We start from the raw sequence: 13,328 nt of genomic DNA, 5'->3' as shown, positions 1-13,328 counted from the left end.
TTTATTATTTCTCTTCTGTAGATTAGTTTGGCTTTTATTGTATTCTGTGTTTGAAACTTGTAATAAAAATTGATTAAAAAAAGAAGTTCTGGTTTATTTCATAGTTGGACATAGTGACTGATTCATGTTGAGGGGAAAAGAACAGATATAATTCCTGATAAAACATGATAATCATTATGACTTTAAAAAAGAAAAGAAAAATAAATTACATGTAAAATGGATCACAACACGCACATTCAGGCAATTATCCAATCACTCATCTTCAAGCATTATCAATTACCAATTGTAACTGATTCCTAAAATCTACTGAAGGTGCTGTCTTGTCTAATACATGGTCAAATTAGACACAATGGAATTTCCATCCACCAACCTGTAAACACTTTCAGATTCAACTGATTTACATAACTTATTCCAGTTTCTAATGTCTGGAGACAGAACCCTAAAGAGAACTTTATGTTGAGCTAGGTACTCAAAAAAGTTTGCTCTACTTTTTGTTGTTGTTGTTGAAAGTAGGGAGTAAGGGGAATGCAAATGTAATAAAGCCTGTAGCACAACTGTCAAGTACTTGGCTCATATCCCAGAAGAGTTTAAACCAGCATCTCTTCTAATGGGAAAGTGCAACACTTGCTGGCCTAATTAATACTGATTTTCATGTTAAGTGAGAGCAATACATCTGTCTGAGGGAGACAAGGACTTAAAAATAAATTATTTCAAATTAAAAGTACTCAACAAATGCCAAGGTTTGGCATTATATATATTTGGTCTGCTGCTTCACAGACTCTATTCCTCTTTCTGTGTACCTTAAAAGGACCTCGTAAATATGATACTAGATGCAAAGTAATTCAGCTTCTCAAGCTTCTTAATGATGGAACTGAAAGAGACTGGAGATAACCTGCTCTGAACAATGTTTGTTTTGTGTCCCCACTCCCTTAATTTATGGGCCCTGGCTCCGGTTGGACAGCATAAGGAATATTCAACATGTTGACACAATGCTCAATAGTAACTTTTGAAAAATATCTGCTCAGGAATGCAAGCCTGTCGACAGACACTGCAGATACCTGTCATGCTTAACATTCAGTGCTAGGGAAAGCTTCAGAAGAGAATTGCTTCATGTCCCATTCCCTGCCCATCCCATCCCCCAAACCATTTGGTGTGAAATTTTCCTTTATAGAAGTCCCATTATTGTGTTCAGTTAAGCAGAGGAGTATCAGCATTAGTAATTGTTGATTGTTGCTTAAATGGCTATTGCCAAGGGGAGCCATTGGGGAGAGAGAGGGAGAGAGAGCAAGAGCTAAATGAGGGGAGGAAGGAGAATGAAAATGAGAAATTGGAAAGCACATTTGGAGAGAGAATGCCAGAGGCAGAAACAGGGGAGTGAATTTAGGATACAATGATGCCTCTTCCTTGTGCAATAAATGGACATGATGCAGAAAGACTGGCTTGGTTCTAATCATTGCCTTGAGTCCAGCCATTTGTGTGCTAAGAATTACTTATGCACACAGTATATCCAGGCTCAGGGCCTTATCATGCCTAAATGACACTGACTAGATGCTACAGCACTGAATCCCTAGAGACAATATTAAATTAAGACTGAATTGACTAAGTTTCTGAAAAAAATTGGTTCATCACTTAAGGATAAATTACAATTTTCAAACTAAGTGTAATGAGCGAACATATCTTAACACTTCCAGTAGAAACTAGTAGTCTTCATTTCTTGCCATAATGTTGTGATAAAGCTGAATTTATTTTCCAATCACCAGATGCCACAGTATAGTAAAGTTGGGCAAATGATGGTTTTAAATTCAGCTCCTGTTGCAAGGCATTAGCCAAATAGCCATTTCTACTTCTATAATCCCAGACACAATATACTGTGAAGTATTGTTGTGCGTACATTAGCTTTTTAAACAACTCCCTTTAAAATTATTTGTTATCATTCATTTACTACTTGGCATTTAGGGCTCTACATTTAAAACAAATTGGACTATCAGAAACCCTATCTTATTATGTTTCATTAAATGTAAAGCACAGATGGCACGTGAAGATAAACATCAGATAAGAATAATTGCATTTTTACACTCAATACTTTAAAAATACAATTTGGCTACCAGTTTGTCACTTCTCAATGGTGTTTATATGATACAAAAATGAGGGGGGAAGTCACTTAAAAAGTGATTGTGTGTACTGATCAAGGTGATTCATTCATTCATATTGCAAATGTGGGAACATTTTTGGTTATGATTCCTAGAGTCATTTGTGAAATTGCCCTAAATTTACAATATGGTTTCATGCAAGCTGTGGTATCATTAACAAACCTCACCAAATATTTGGAAGCAGATTAAATAAAATTGAATAATGAACCCAAAACATAATCTATTCAACAATAAAGCAGTTAGGGCTGGTTCCAGGTTTGAAGGGACTCTTTTGGCATCATGCCCTCTGGTGGGTCTCTTCCATATGAGTGCTTACTTCACCCACTGTGCACAGTCGAGCACCAGGGTAACTTGGGGCCACCATTGCTTTGTCACAATTCACACCTTCTACAATGCACAAGAACACTCCTGGAGCACCCCCAATGTAATGGAGGTCTCAACCATTTAAATGTCTCACAATTTCTCAGCAATGCTACATTGTGACTGGCCTGGGACATTGTAGGAAAGTTAAATGGTGGCTCCAAGCTGTCATCATGCTCACTAGAATGCCTGCGACGAAGGGATGCAGCTCAGGGGCAAAGCAAATGTTCTACATGTAGAAAGTTCCAGGTTCAATCCCTGGCACCTCTAGGTAGAACTGACCATGCCCCTTATCTGAACTTCAAAGAGCGACTGCCAGTCAGCACGAACAGAACTGAACTAGATGTACTAATGTTCTAACTTGGTATAAGGCAGCTTGCTATACTCCTGAAGCAAGGGGATGTGGAGGAAGCATCAGTAGCCAGTCATGCTCTGTGTGGGTAGATGGCAAAGCACCAGACACTGTCAAAGGTGGCCCAGTGCTGACATTGGCCATATGAGATGCTGTAGCTCAGGCCTCCTTGAAAATCAGGTTCTCAGAGTTGGAAATTGTACTCTACTCTAAGGTGAATATGGTGTCTGTGGAATGACTATGATTGTTCTCTGTTAAAAGAAAGGATCCTGACAAAGCTACCCTTCTTATTCCACATGATTCTTACAAGGTCAGTGGCAAAATCTTAACCCACATTAAATCCTTTCCCCAAATTATTTCTATCATTTTGAAACTGTTCACACAGACCATTTTTCTCCACCAACTTGACTTCCATGGGATATTTTGCTAGCAGTAGTCAATGACTAGGTGAATACAGCCAATGACGTTTGGTGAATACAGCCATCCCTCCTTCCCCTCAGTACAATGAAGTTGCATTTTTATTCTTCATACCTTGAGAATTTTGTACATAATCTCATATACAGAAAATGTTCTTTCGGCTCGTGTCCAGTCCCACGTAGTAACCTTGGGTGAAAATAAACAAAATTTAATTGAACTGTTTTTTCATCCAGTTATATCGGTTGGAAAGTAATGTCAAATTATGGTGTACAGCAGGGGTGGGAAACCTTAGGCCTGAGGGCCAAATGTGGCCCTCTAGTCTGGTATATATGGTCCTTGGGACTCTCCTTAAGCCACACCCCTCCTCACTTGCACCCTTTTCCTGCAGGCTATGCCCTCAAATCCTTCTTGAGTGTTTTTGTCTGGTTGGAATGTGTCCTTGAGCTCTGATAATGACTCCCACTCACCTCTGTGGAGGTTAGAAAGGGTTAAATCAGAGGCATAGCTGGAGGGGGGGCAATGTTCCCAGGTGCATTTTTCTGGGGGGTGCTGTTCATGCCGCCTTGCCAACCCTGCACCACTTCACAAGTCTGGAATCTAATCTGAATGATTCAACAAGCATAACCTGAAAGCTCTGCAAAGCCAATCTCTGTGGGCAAGCTCCTTACAAAAGCAGTTTCAGTGTGATATATCCTCTTTATTGGACACATGCCAAATAAAACACAGCATATTTACATGGCAAGGATGCCACACGGAGGAGGACCTCTAACAATGATCTCGGAAGGCAGCCAAGTTTGTTCACATGGGAGTAGACAGTCCTTCAGATATCCAGGTGTCAAACTATAAAGGGTTTCAAAGGTCATCACTAGAATATTGGATTGAACCTGGACACAAAATGGAAGCCTGTGTAGCTAGTACACTAAGGGATTCATATACTCCTTATATGTGGCCTGTATGAAGAGCCTGATGCCAGCCTTCTGGACCGTCTGAAGTGTCTTTTTTTGTTTTAGCATCCTGTTTAAGAGCTTACTCAAACTTTGGGCCTAAAGAGTTATATTTCTATGCACTGAAAAGTTTTCCCTTTCTTCTTCCTTATCAGATCTGCTCCAGAACAGGGAAAGAATCAGGCAGTCCCCTGTAGCGTGGTCTAATGCTGGCTCCCTCGGCCTGAAGCAAGATGAGTGCCGCACCCCATTATCAAGTTTGACTGGACCTAACCATCCAGGGGTCCTTTACCTTTACCTCATGTAGAATATATTGCAGTAATCTAAGGAAATGAACCAGGGTATCTCCCCAACCTCATTCTTTTGTTATATGGTCAGAAACAAAATTGTACACTAGAAGAAAATTCTATCAAGATTTTTTTCCCTCATACTTATTAGATATTTCCTCATGATTATGACATCAACAAAGAAGGTAGTTTCTGGAAACATGCTGTGTAAAGAACAGAGAGTTTCTAAGTTTACAGAGAAATCTCAGTACTGGGAATGGACAAAATTAGTTGTAAGGTCATTTCTTTTCATAGCAATTTTGTGTTAATAAATCAAATTTCCCCATCACTATTGTTGCTTTTCCTTACAACAGAGCTGAATGAAATGCCTAGGAGTAACATAAAACCTTTATATCAATTTCATAAAAACCATTTAATGGGCAGCCAATAAATGGTACTAATACTTACTGGAGGTGCTATAAATTTATAAAGTGAAGAACCTCTCAACGCTAGAAACTTTGGTGTATACATTCTGTCCTGAAGAGAATCTTGTTCCCGTTCTTCTGTCCAGCCTGTGTAGACTATCTGGCAGAAAATACAAATAGTTTTGACAAATTCTACACACATACAATGAACATTTGTTATGAAAATATGCAACATTCAACAGCCTGTTTCTAGAAGTCCCACGAAATTTCTGCTGTCACAATCCATGTCTTGAATTGTGCCTATGTGTCACTCAAGATTTATTAGCACAGAAAGTCATTCAACAATATATATGGCATGTACAACTCATCACATACATAATTTCAAGCCTTCAATTGTGCAAACAGCCCACTGTTAATTAAAATTCCTAATGGAATGCTTCTTTTTTTGTTTTCTTTGCAACTGTGTGAAATAAAAAGGAGAAGATGGAACTAAATTTTCACTGCATTGCATAAAAGAATATAATCACACTTCCCCACATTAGATTATTATGTGAAAATGGTGTTGCAACAAATATACTTAACAGTGCATTCAAGCATGTTTCCAAACTTTATGTGACAGTTTTGTTACAGGAAACTCTATTATATTATACTGAGAGAGATGTACCAGCTGTCCAAACACCATTCATAACATTGCCAAAACATGGTATCATATGATGGTTATAATCACTTGTGAGGATACTCATCTTCTAGTGGACCATGAACCTGAGTCTCGGGGTTGAGGAAAAAAATTGTGATGCAGGTGCCTGTCTTTAACCTCTTTTAGAAGCAAAAGAAAAGCATAACTCAGACAATGTTACTGTCTCTTTAAACTGCATTCACTGTAAAATGAATTACTTGACAGTAGACTACCTGGAGAATATAGTATGTCTTTGTTTTTAGTGCCCCTGATTAAAACTGTATTTGAAACACTAGGCCTAAGCAATTATATTTTTATGCATCAAAAGATTTCTCCTTCTCTAGTTTCTACTTAGTTCAAAACTAGCAGCATGGAAGAGTTGCTGTGATTTATTGAAAAAACATCTCATCTACTAACTACTTGTGACTTTGAATGTAGCTTTTTACTGGAAATGGGGGGAAAATCAAGCTGTGGATAAAATGAAGAAGAATTGGAAGCGCACTTCCTTTGCATCAAAGATCGCTGCTTTTGAATCTGGGAGAAGAGGCCATATTTCAAGGCAAGAAGCGCCTAATTGTCACAGGACCACCAGAAATGGCTCAGTAGACTAGATCCAGCTACCAGGCTTTTCACCTTTGTGCCAATATTATAGGAGTTACCAACCCTAGAGGGATGTAGGGCCAACTAAAATGGTCTATACCTTTGATGACTTTTAGACACAACTGATTTTTACAATGCCTTTGTGGGGTTTGCTACTGCCACTGCTAGCTATCCAACTGATAGATAAGGAAGATAATTTACATGATGGCTCCTACATTTGCAGGTCCAATATCTTGAGATTCTGATCTACTAGTTCCCATAAATAAAGTTAATCAAGTATGTGTGAGAACTGGGGATATTTAATTTATAAGCAAGGGATTTTGTTCATTTAACAGATTTTCTCTCTGAAAACCTTGATAATATTTCATAATGTCTCATGTCATTTATCAACCCAGATAAAGCCATTTGTTCTATATAGATGCATTGATATTTCACACTGGATTATTTTTCCAGTATTAAAGCAGTCCCGGAAATTTAAAGCAATTGCTCTTTGATATATTGTTCCCTTGTCTCTCTACATCATGCGAATGAATTAGATTGATTTCACTGACGGGCCTTTCTTTTATTAAAGATTTATTAACATAAAAAGGATATTTTTGATTCAGACCGTACAGCACCTGTCAAACTGTTAATTCAAAAGACTACAAGATATCAGAAGCAATATTCAAGACCATCTCTTGCTGCATTGCAAGATATGAAATTGATCAGGGAAAGGAGGAGACCCTATAACTTTGTTTCAGCAGAATTGTAAGTAATTTATATTACTGATTTCTCACTTGCCTAAAAGAAATCTTACAAAAAATTGGGGGGGGGGTGGGAGGGAGAGAGAAGCATAGTTGGATAAACAGCTCATAGGTCACCAAATAAGTAGTCCCTGCATGCAAAAACCTATGCTGTGGGGATCAGAGAGCAGGAAAGTAGATGCAACCCCTTGCCCATATTTTCAAACCTTCCCATGTTCACCCCAATTTTTCCTCTGCTTTAGCCCAATATATATCCCCCCGTGCCATTTTTTTCAGCTCTACCATTCTGAAACCCGAAATGGCTCTTTTTGCCTTAAAAGCCTTCCCCATGCTTCTCATTTACTCTCACATTTTGTTTCCTCCATACAAAGTTTTTAAAGAAAGAATGAAATAAAGGCTCTCCAATATTCTTAATCTGCCCTAATTGTGGAAAATGCAAAAAGAGCTCAGTAGTCCCAGCAGAAGAATGCAAATAACATCAATGCACAGCTGAGCTTCAAGTCTGGCTTTCAAAACTCCCATTTCAAAATGCAATTTCAGACACTTTTTTATTTACCTCGGTCTTTCAAATCATCATCATCATCATCATACCCAACTGACTGAATTGCCCCAGCTGCTCTGGGTGGCTTCGAGCATATGTAGAAACATAATAAAACATTAAACCTTAAAAAGCTTTCCTATACAGGGCTGCCTTCAGATGTCTCATAAAAGATATATTCATCTCCTTGACATTTGATTGAAGGGCATTCCACAGGGAGGGCGCCACTACTAAGAAGTCCCCCTGCCTGGTTTCCTGTAACCTCACTTCTTGCAGTGAGGGAACCACCAGAAGGCCATTGATACTGGACCTCAGTGTCCAGGCTGAACGACGGGAGTGGAGACGCTCCTTCAGATATACAGGGCCAAGGCCATTTAGGGCTTTAAAGGTCAGCACCAAGACTTTGAATAGCGTTCAGAAAAGCTACTTTGTGTTACCATATAGTTTTATTTGTAACCTGAACTGTTAAATTCCTGTTTGTTAATTTTATATATTGTTAGCTTGGAAACATTACTGCAACTGAAAATTTAACTGGCCTGTGGCTCAGCTTGGCTGACCTGCATTGTGAAGCATCCGTTCATCCAGATACGACCCTGTTCAATGTCAGCCATCAGTCAGGAGACTGACTCAGAGACATCCCCAGTGCCTAAGCCAAAGCCTACCAGCATCTGTGATCAATAAAGTTGTGACCATTTTCAGTTCCAGAACATTGTTGTGCCTGTTTATTCTTATGTTTCACTACTCCTTCCCTGCTCCTGGGGGCTCCCTACACATGGCCCTGCAGCTGCAACATATAGGTGTTAGTGTCTATAGTTGTTGATGCATGTCTAGTTTTATATAATCCAACATATCTATACAGTAAGAAATCATCAATGTGTCTTGTTTACTTGCCATGCAACTCACCTGCCCCCTGGCATAGAAACATTATTCTGTAATCCCATTAGGCTGTCAAATTTATCACTAAAAGACCCTACTGTCCTTATTTTCAAAGGAATGCTATGGTTTGCTCAAGGATCTAGGGACATTCATTGACAGTCTCCACAGAGCTGTTCTCCACAAATTCTTTGATATGAGTTTCCTACACATTGTGACCAAGAATTTACCATGCATCAGAGAGTCTTGTGTACTGCTTCACATTCCCCCTGAAAATCCACAGCAGACTGTTTGCTACTATAAAAATCATAGCTGTGAAAGACAAATTGAGCTGGGACTGCAAAGAAGTCCAGAAGTCTTAGTGGGCTTGGATTAACTTAATAGTGTTGAGGCAGCAGGGATAAAGTATGCTTTGGGTAAGTCTTTTGGATATTGAATTTCCAGTGGAACTAACTTACAGGCATAACACTAATGTCTGGATAACTAAATGACCTACTCCCACCCCCTAAGAGCTTGCTCCTCGTTTATATTCAGGCACTACAGGGTGGCTAAGAATTGAGAGAGACCAATTTATTGCAAGATAATTCTACTTATCCCCTTTCCTTGGCAGTAAGTCATTTTGTTGTTGCTATTTAGTCTCTCTGGACCACTCTTCAATCTTGATTTCCTACTATACTGCCTGCATTCTGACTTCTGAAGCTGTTCCACTGTGACTTATCATGGTTTATGGCTCAAGATAGCTACCTTCAGCTCGATTTTCAGTCAAAGATACAGTATTGCTCTTACATGATCCATCTCCAGGCCCATTACCATTGTGTATTGGTCTTTCTTCCCAATTTTTACAGTCAATCCACCTTTTTTTGTTTCTATCACATGCTTGGATTTTGAATGCACTTCTATAAAATTAATCACAAATTACAAACTGATCCATTTTATTGCACTCCAAATAGTTTACTACACAGCAGTCAGGTTTGTCTAAAAGAAAGTTATAGGAACACAAACATCAGAAATAATCAAACTTGATAATATGTAGACATAAGATTAAATTGCTAGCAGAATTATACCATTACAGAAAGGGCCATTAATCTTCTAAAAGAGAAATCAATGCCTATAATTGAAAGAGGATAGAATAATCAAGGTATATAATTCCAATTTCAAGTCTTGAAGTGATTGTGTGTGCTGGCTATAGTGTAGGTGCAAACAGCACAGATTAAGATAATGGAACCTATAAACAGTGTTAAGAGGTAACTAAAGTAATTGACAGATATAACAATCTATTACAGCAATTGTATATAAGAGTACATGCGAAATGGATTCATAACGTATGTAACATCAGCTGAATTTCATTGTAAAGCTGAAACCGAAAATAAGGCATTGTAGTTCTTGAGATCTCCAGATTATATCTCATTTCATTACTTCATCAAAGCTAGATTAGTAATGAAGAATTTTTCATGGTTGTCAGATTCCAAAAACATATTATCCGATGCGACTCATTTAAAGCAACTTAGCATGCAGAACTTCCAGAAATGAAGTTTATTGTTGCCCAGAAGAAGCATCAACACTGGAATAAATTTCCCAAATATGAAAGTGGCAGATTAACTTTGTGGGTTTTATGCTATATGGGGCTCTGCTCCTTTACATTTGTGTGTATCCTGTAGGTATATGCATTACAATTTACAAGAATTTTCTTATTTATTTCATTCCTTCTAAAAACCACCACGGGAAGATTGACTTGTCTAAAGCAACCCAGCTATAAGAAAGACTACCTGGGCTCCTAAACTGGTTTTATTAAATCAAGCTTTGGCCATAATATTTTGCTTTCTTTATGCTATAAAAAACAAAAGGCCTCACTTGTTATAAAATAAACTCAAAGCACTTTGCAAAAATAAAAATGCATAAAAGGAAATAAAACCAATTACATAGATTAAAACTATACAGGAAGGCCAGGGAAGTACGTACTGGAAGCGGTGTCACTCTGCATGTCAAAAGAGAGTAGAAACATTCATGGGGATAAGGCTATCAATAACTGCTAGTGTCAGGGACTGGCAGCATGGGGAAGAGTAGTGGAAGCTGCCTGCCCAAGAGCCCCCCAGGGAAGGCACAGAAGACTACTTAGATCTTGGTTCCTGTTAGTGAGAAACTGGCCACACCTCAGAGGAGGGGACAACCTGAGAGGTACTAGAAGCAGGAAGCTTGAGGGATCACAAAGAGGCTGGTGGTTCAGAACATTTCAGTTTGTGGCTCAGTAGTACTGGAAAGATAGCAGACAAAATGCCCACTAAAGCAGAGAGGAACTCCCAGTTTGGCCTATTCTGTCTTCTATAATTTTGTTCAGCCAACCCACATGCAACATATACTGATTTCCCAACAATTTTAAAAAAAAAAGTTTGATGAATTCTAAACACCTTCCCTGGCAGCTGAACATGGGATAATATTTTCCTTCCTGCAAAGTGCACAGTGGATCCTTCTCAGAAATGCATTTCATGATTCCAGAAGGTTGATGTGAAAGATAGATGAGGCTGCCATACATAGGCTGTAAAATTTAGTATTTAAGGGTTGAAGATAAATGGGAGGGCAGCTGTAGATTTGGAACGGAAGCTGTTGCTAGATCATTTGCAGCTTAAAATATATGTTCTCATTTATCTATGTGGCCTAGCCCCTCTTTACAGCAGCACTGAATAAACTGTTTGTGTGCATATACAGCAGTATGACTTTCAGATTCGTTAAACTTCATTAAAAAAATCTAACATTCATTTCAGGGATGCAGGTGGCGCTGTGGGTTAAAGCCTCAGCGCCTAGGACTTGCCGATCGAAAGGTCGGCGGTTCAAATCCCTGCGGCGGGGTGCGCTCCCGCTGCTCGGTCCCAGCGCCTGCCAACCTAGCAGTTCGAAAGCACCTCCGGGTGCAAGTAGATAAATAGGGACCGCTTACCAGCGGGAAGGTAAACGGCGTTTCCGTGTGCGGCTCTGGCTCGCCAGAGCAGCGATGTCACGCTGGCCACGTGACCCGGAAGTGTCTCCGGACAGCGCTGGCCCCTGGCCTCTTAAGTGAGATGGGCGCACAACCCCAGAGTCTGTCAAGACTGGCCCGTATGGGCAGGGGTACCTTTACCTTTACCTTTAACATTCATTTCAAAATAGAATAAGAGTCCTAGTGACCTGATTAAGTTAAAATGCTTACACTGCAAACTGATTTTTCATCTGTTGATGGCTATGAGATAAGGAAATGGCTCCCAAACAGGTGGACATGAAGCTCGATGACCAACAGGCAATTAGATAAATCCATGGAGCAAAATTATCAATGACAAATTAAATCATATGGCTATATGTCACCTCAAATATCAGAGGCAGTATTATTCTCAGTAGGAGTTGCTAGGAACATCCTTTATATTCTAATTGTGGGTTTCCCAGAAGCGTTTTGTGTGACCTTTGGTCTGATCCAGGAAGGCATATTTTATTTTTGGCTTATTTTCAGACAAATCTGCACAGAATTGCAGCTGAACTTCTTATCTTAATTTCATTGTGCTATTGTGCTGTAACAACCTCCTATGTCTGAGCTTATGTACAAATCCATTGAAATAAGTGTGACTTCACCTGCATATGTGCCTTTAGTACATAAGTTCTAATTATTCCAAGCTGCTACTGGTAAAATTTGGAAAAAAATCCATATGAAATACAGCATTTCCATATTTGAAATGAGTTTTTCAAATCAATATGCTCAAGAGTGAGGCAATGTAGAACTGTAGGGCTGTGAAGCAAGAGATATCTAATTTAATTTAGTAAGCAAAGCTTAAATTGTAAAAGAAGAGATGCAACCATAATTGCCATTTTGGAAGTGGAGGCAAGATAGAAACTCAACAGATATAGCTTTTCCTAGTATAGAGACAGACAAGTGTTAAAAAGGGTTGGCCCTCCAGATGCTGTTGGACTACAACTCTTGTGGTCCCTGACCATTGGATATGAATTGGGAGTCCTGAAAAAAAATGGGATGCAGGTTATCCACCTCTTTTGAAACGTACAAAACCCTACCAGTAAAGTTGGCAACCCCACATAGATATGCTCTGTCTGAAGATCAAAACTGGGCCCTCTAATCCCAGATACCTCTTGACTGGTTGTGGTTACTGGGAAACACTCTTTCCGCGTGCTCAAAGACTCTTCTCCATATTTTGCATCCCCATCCACTTTGCTTCAAGCTTGCCCACCAAACTGAAATTGACAAAACTTCCCTACACTACAGAATTAAGGAAGAGAATTCTCTCCCCCCCCCTTTTTTGCATTCTGTCTCTTATGCAGCATCCTTAACTACCTGCATATTTTATGCACTAAAGACATAGTGGAATTTGTATTCTGCACTTCATCTGAGCTGCTTTTTATCCTCACGACTGCCTTCTGGGATAAGTCAGGATGAGAGATCATGACTTGCAACTCAAGGCCAAACTGTGAGCTTGAAGGCTAATTACACTTAAGAACACAGCTCAAAACAGATTTCAAAGAGTCTATCAAATCCTCAGGTGGATTAAATGATTTATATGAGATTGCTGTAAAAACCTACTGAACAATGGGCACAGTCCATATGAAGATAAGCGTGTTTATACCCTATTGCACACTACGAAAGAGTGAACTGTATGCTTAAAAAGAATACATGGTATTTTGAAATTCTCAGTGTTAGCTATGGGACACATGTTCTAAGATTTTCAGACAATATTTCAAAGACAGGGAAGGAGATATTTTTTTCAGGAATCATACAATGGGCATACACATTGCCATTTCCATTGCCTTAGAAATTTCCAAAATCTTAGTCGCAAATGTTATCTATGCTGCTCTGCAATGTGAGGAAGGGAGATTGGGGCAGAGGGAGGTAAGATTTGCCAGGGTGGAAATTCAAAAACATGTCTATCTATCCAAACCCGAGGACAGAAATTATCTTAAGAAAGGCTTTTGAGAGAGTCAAACACTTGGCAGTACTTTATTCATTCATCTTTTA

At 39.2% G+C, this 13,328-nt stretch overlaps 1 protein-coding gene across 2 annotated transcripts in view; it reads right to left on the bottom strand.

Moving 5' to 3' along the window:
- SNTG1 (syntrophin gamma 1) overlaps positions 1 to 13,328 on the bottom strand; it is a 221,460-nt gene that overhangs the window by 28,014 nt on the left and 180,118 nt on the right. For both annotated transcript variants that reach the window (XM_079983352.1, XM_079983353.1), the window contains 2 exons: positions 4,958 to 5,074; positions 3,394 to 3,465 (listed from right to left, as the gene is read on the bottom strand). In XM_079983352.1, the coding sequence (XP_079839478.1) occupies positions 3,394 to 3,465; positions 4,958 to 5,074 (189 nt within the window). The remainder of the gene's footprint in view (positions 1 to 3,393; positions 3,466 to 4,957; positions 5,075 to 13,328) is intronic.

Source organism: Podarcis cretensis (genome assembly GCF_951804945.1).
Source record: "Podarcis cretensis genome assembly, chromosome: 7".
Classification (NCBI taxonomy): Eukaryota; Metazoa; Chordata; class Lepidosauria; order Squamata; family Lacertidae; genus Podarcis; species Podarcis cretensis.
The sequence above is the reverse complement of the archived record's forward strand: the minus strand, read 5'-3'. Positions and strand labels throughout refer to the sequence as shown.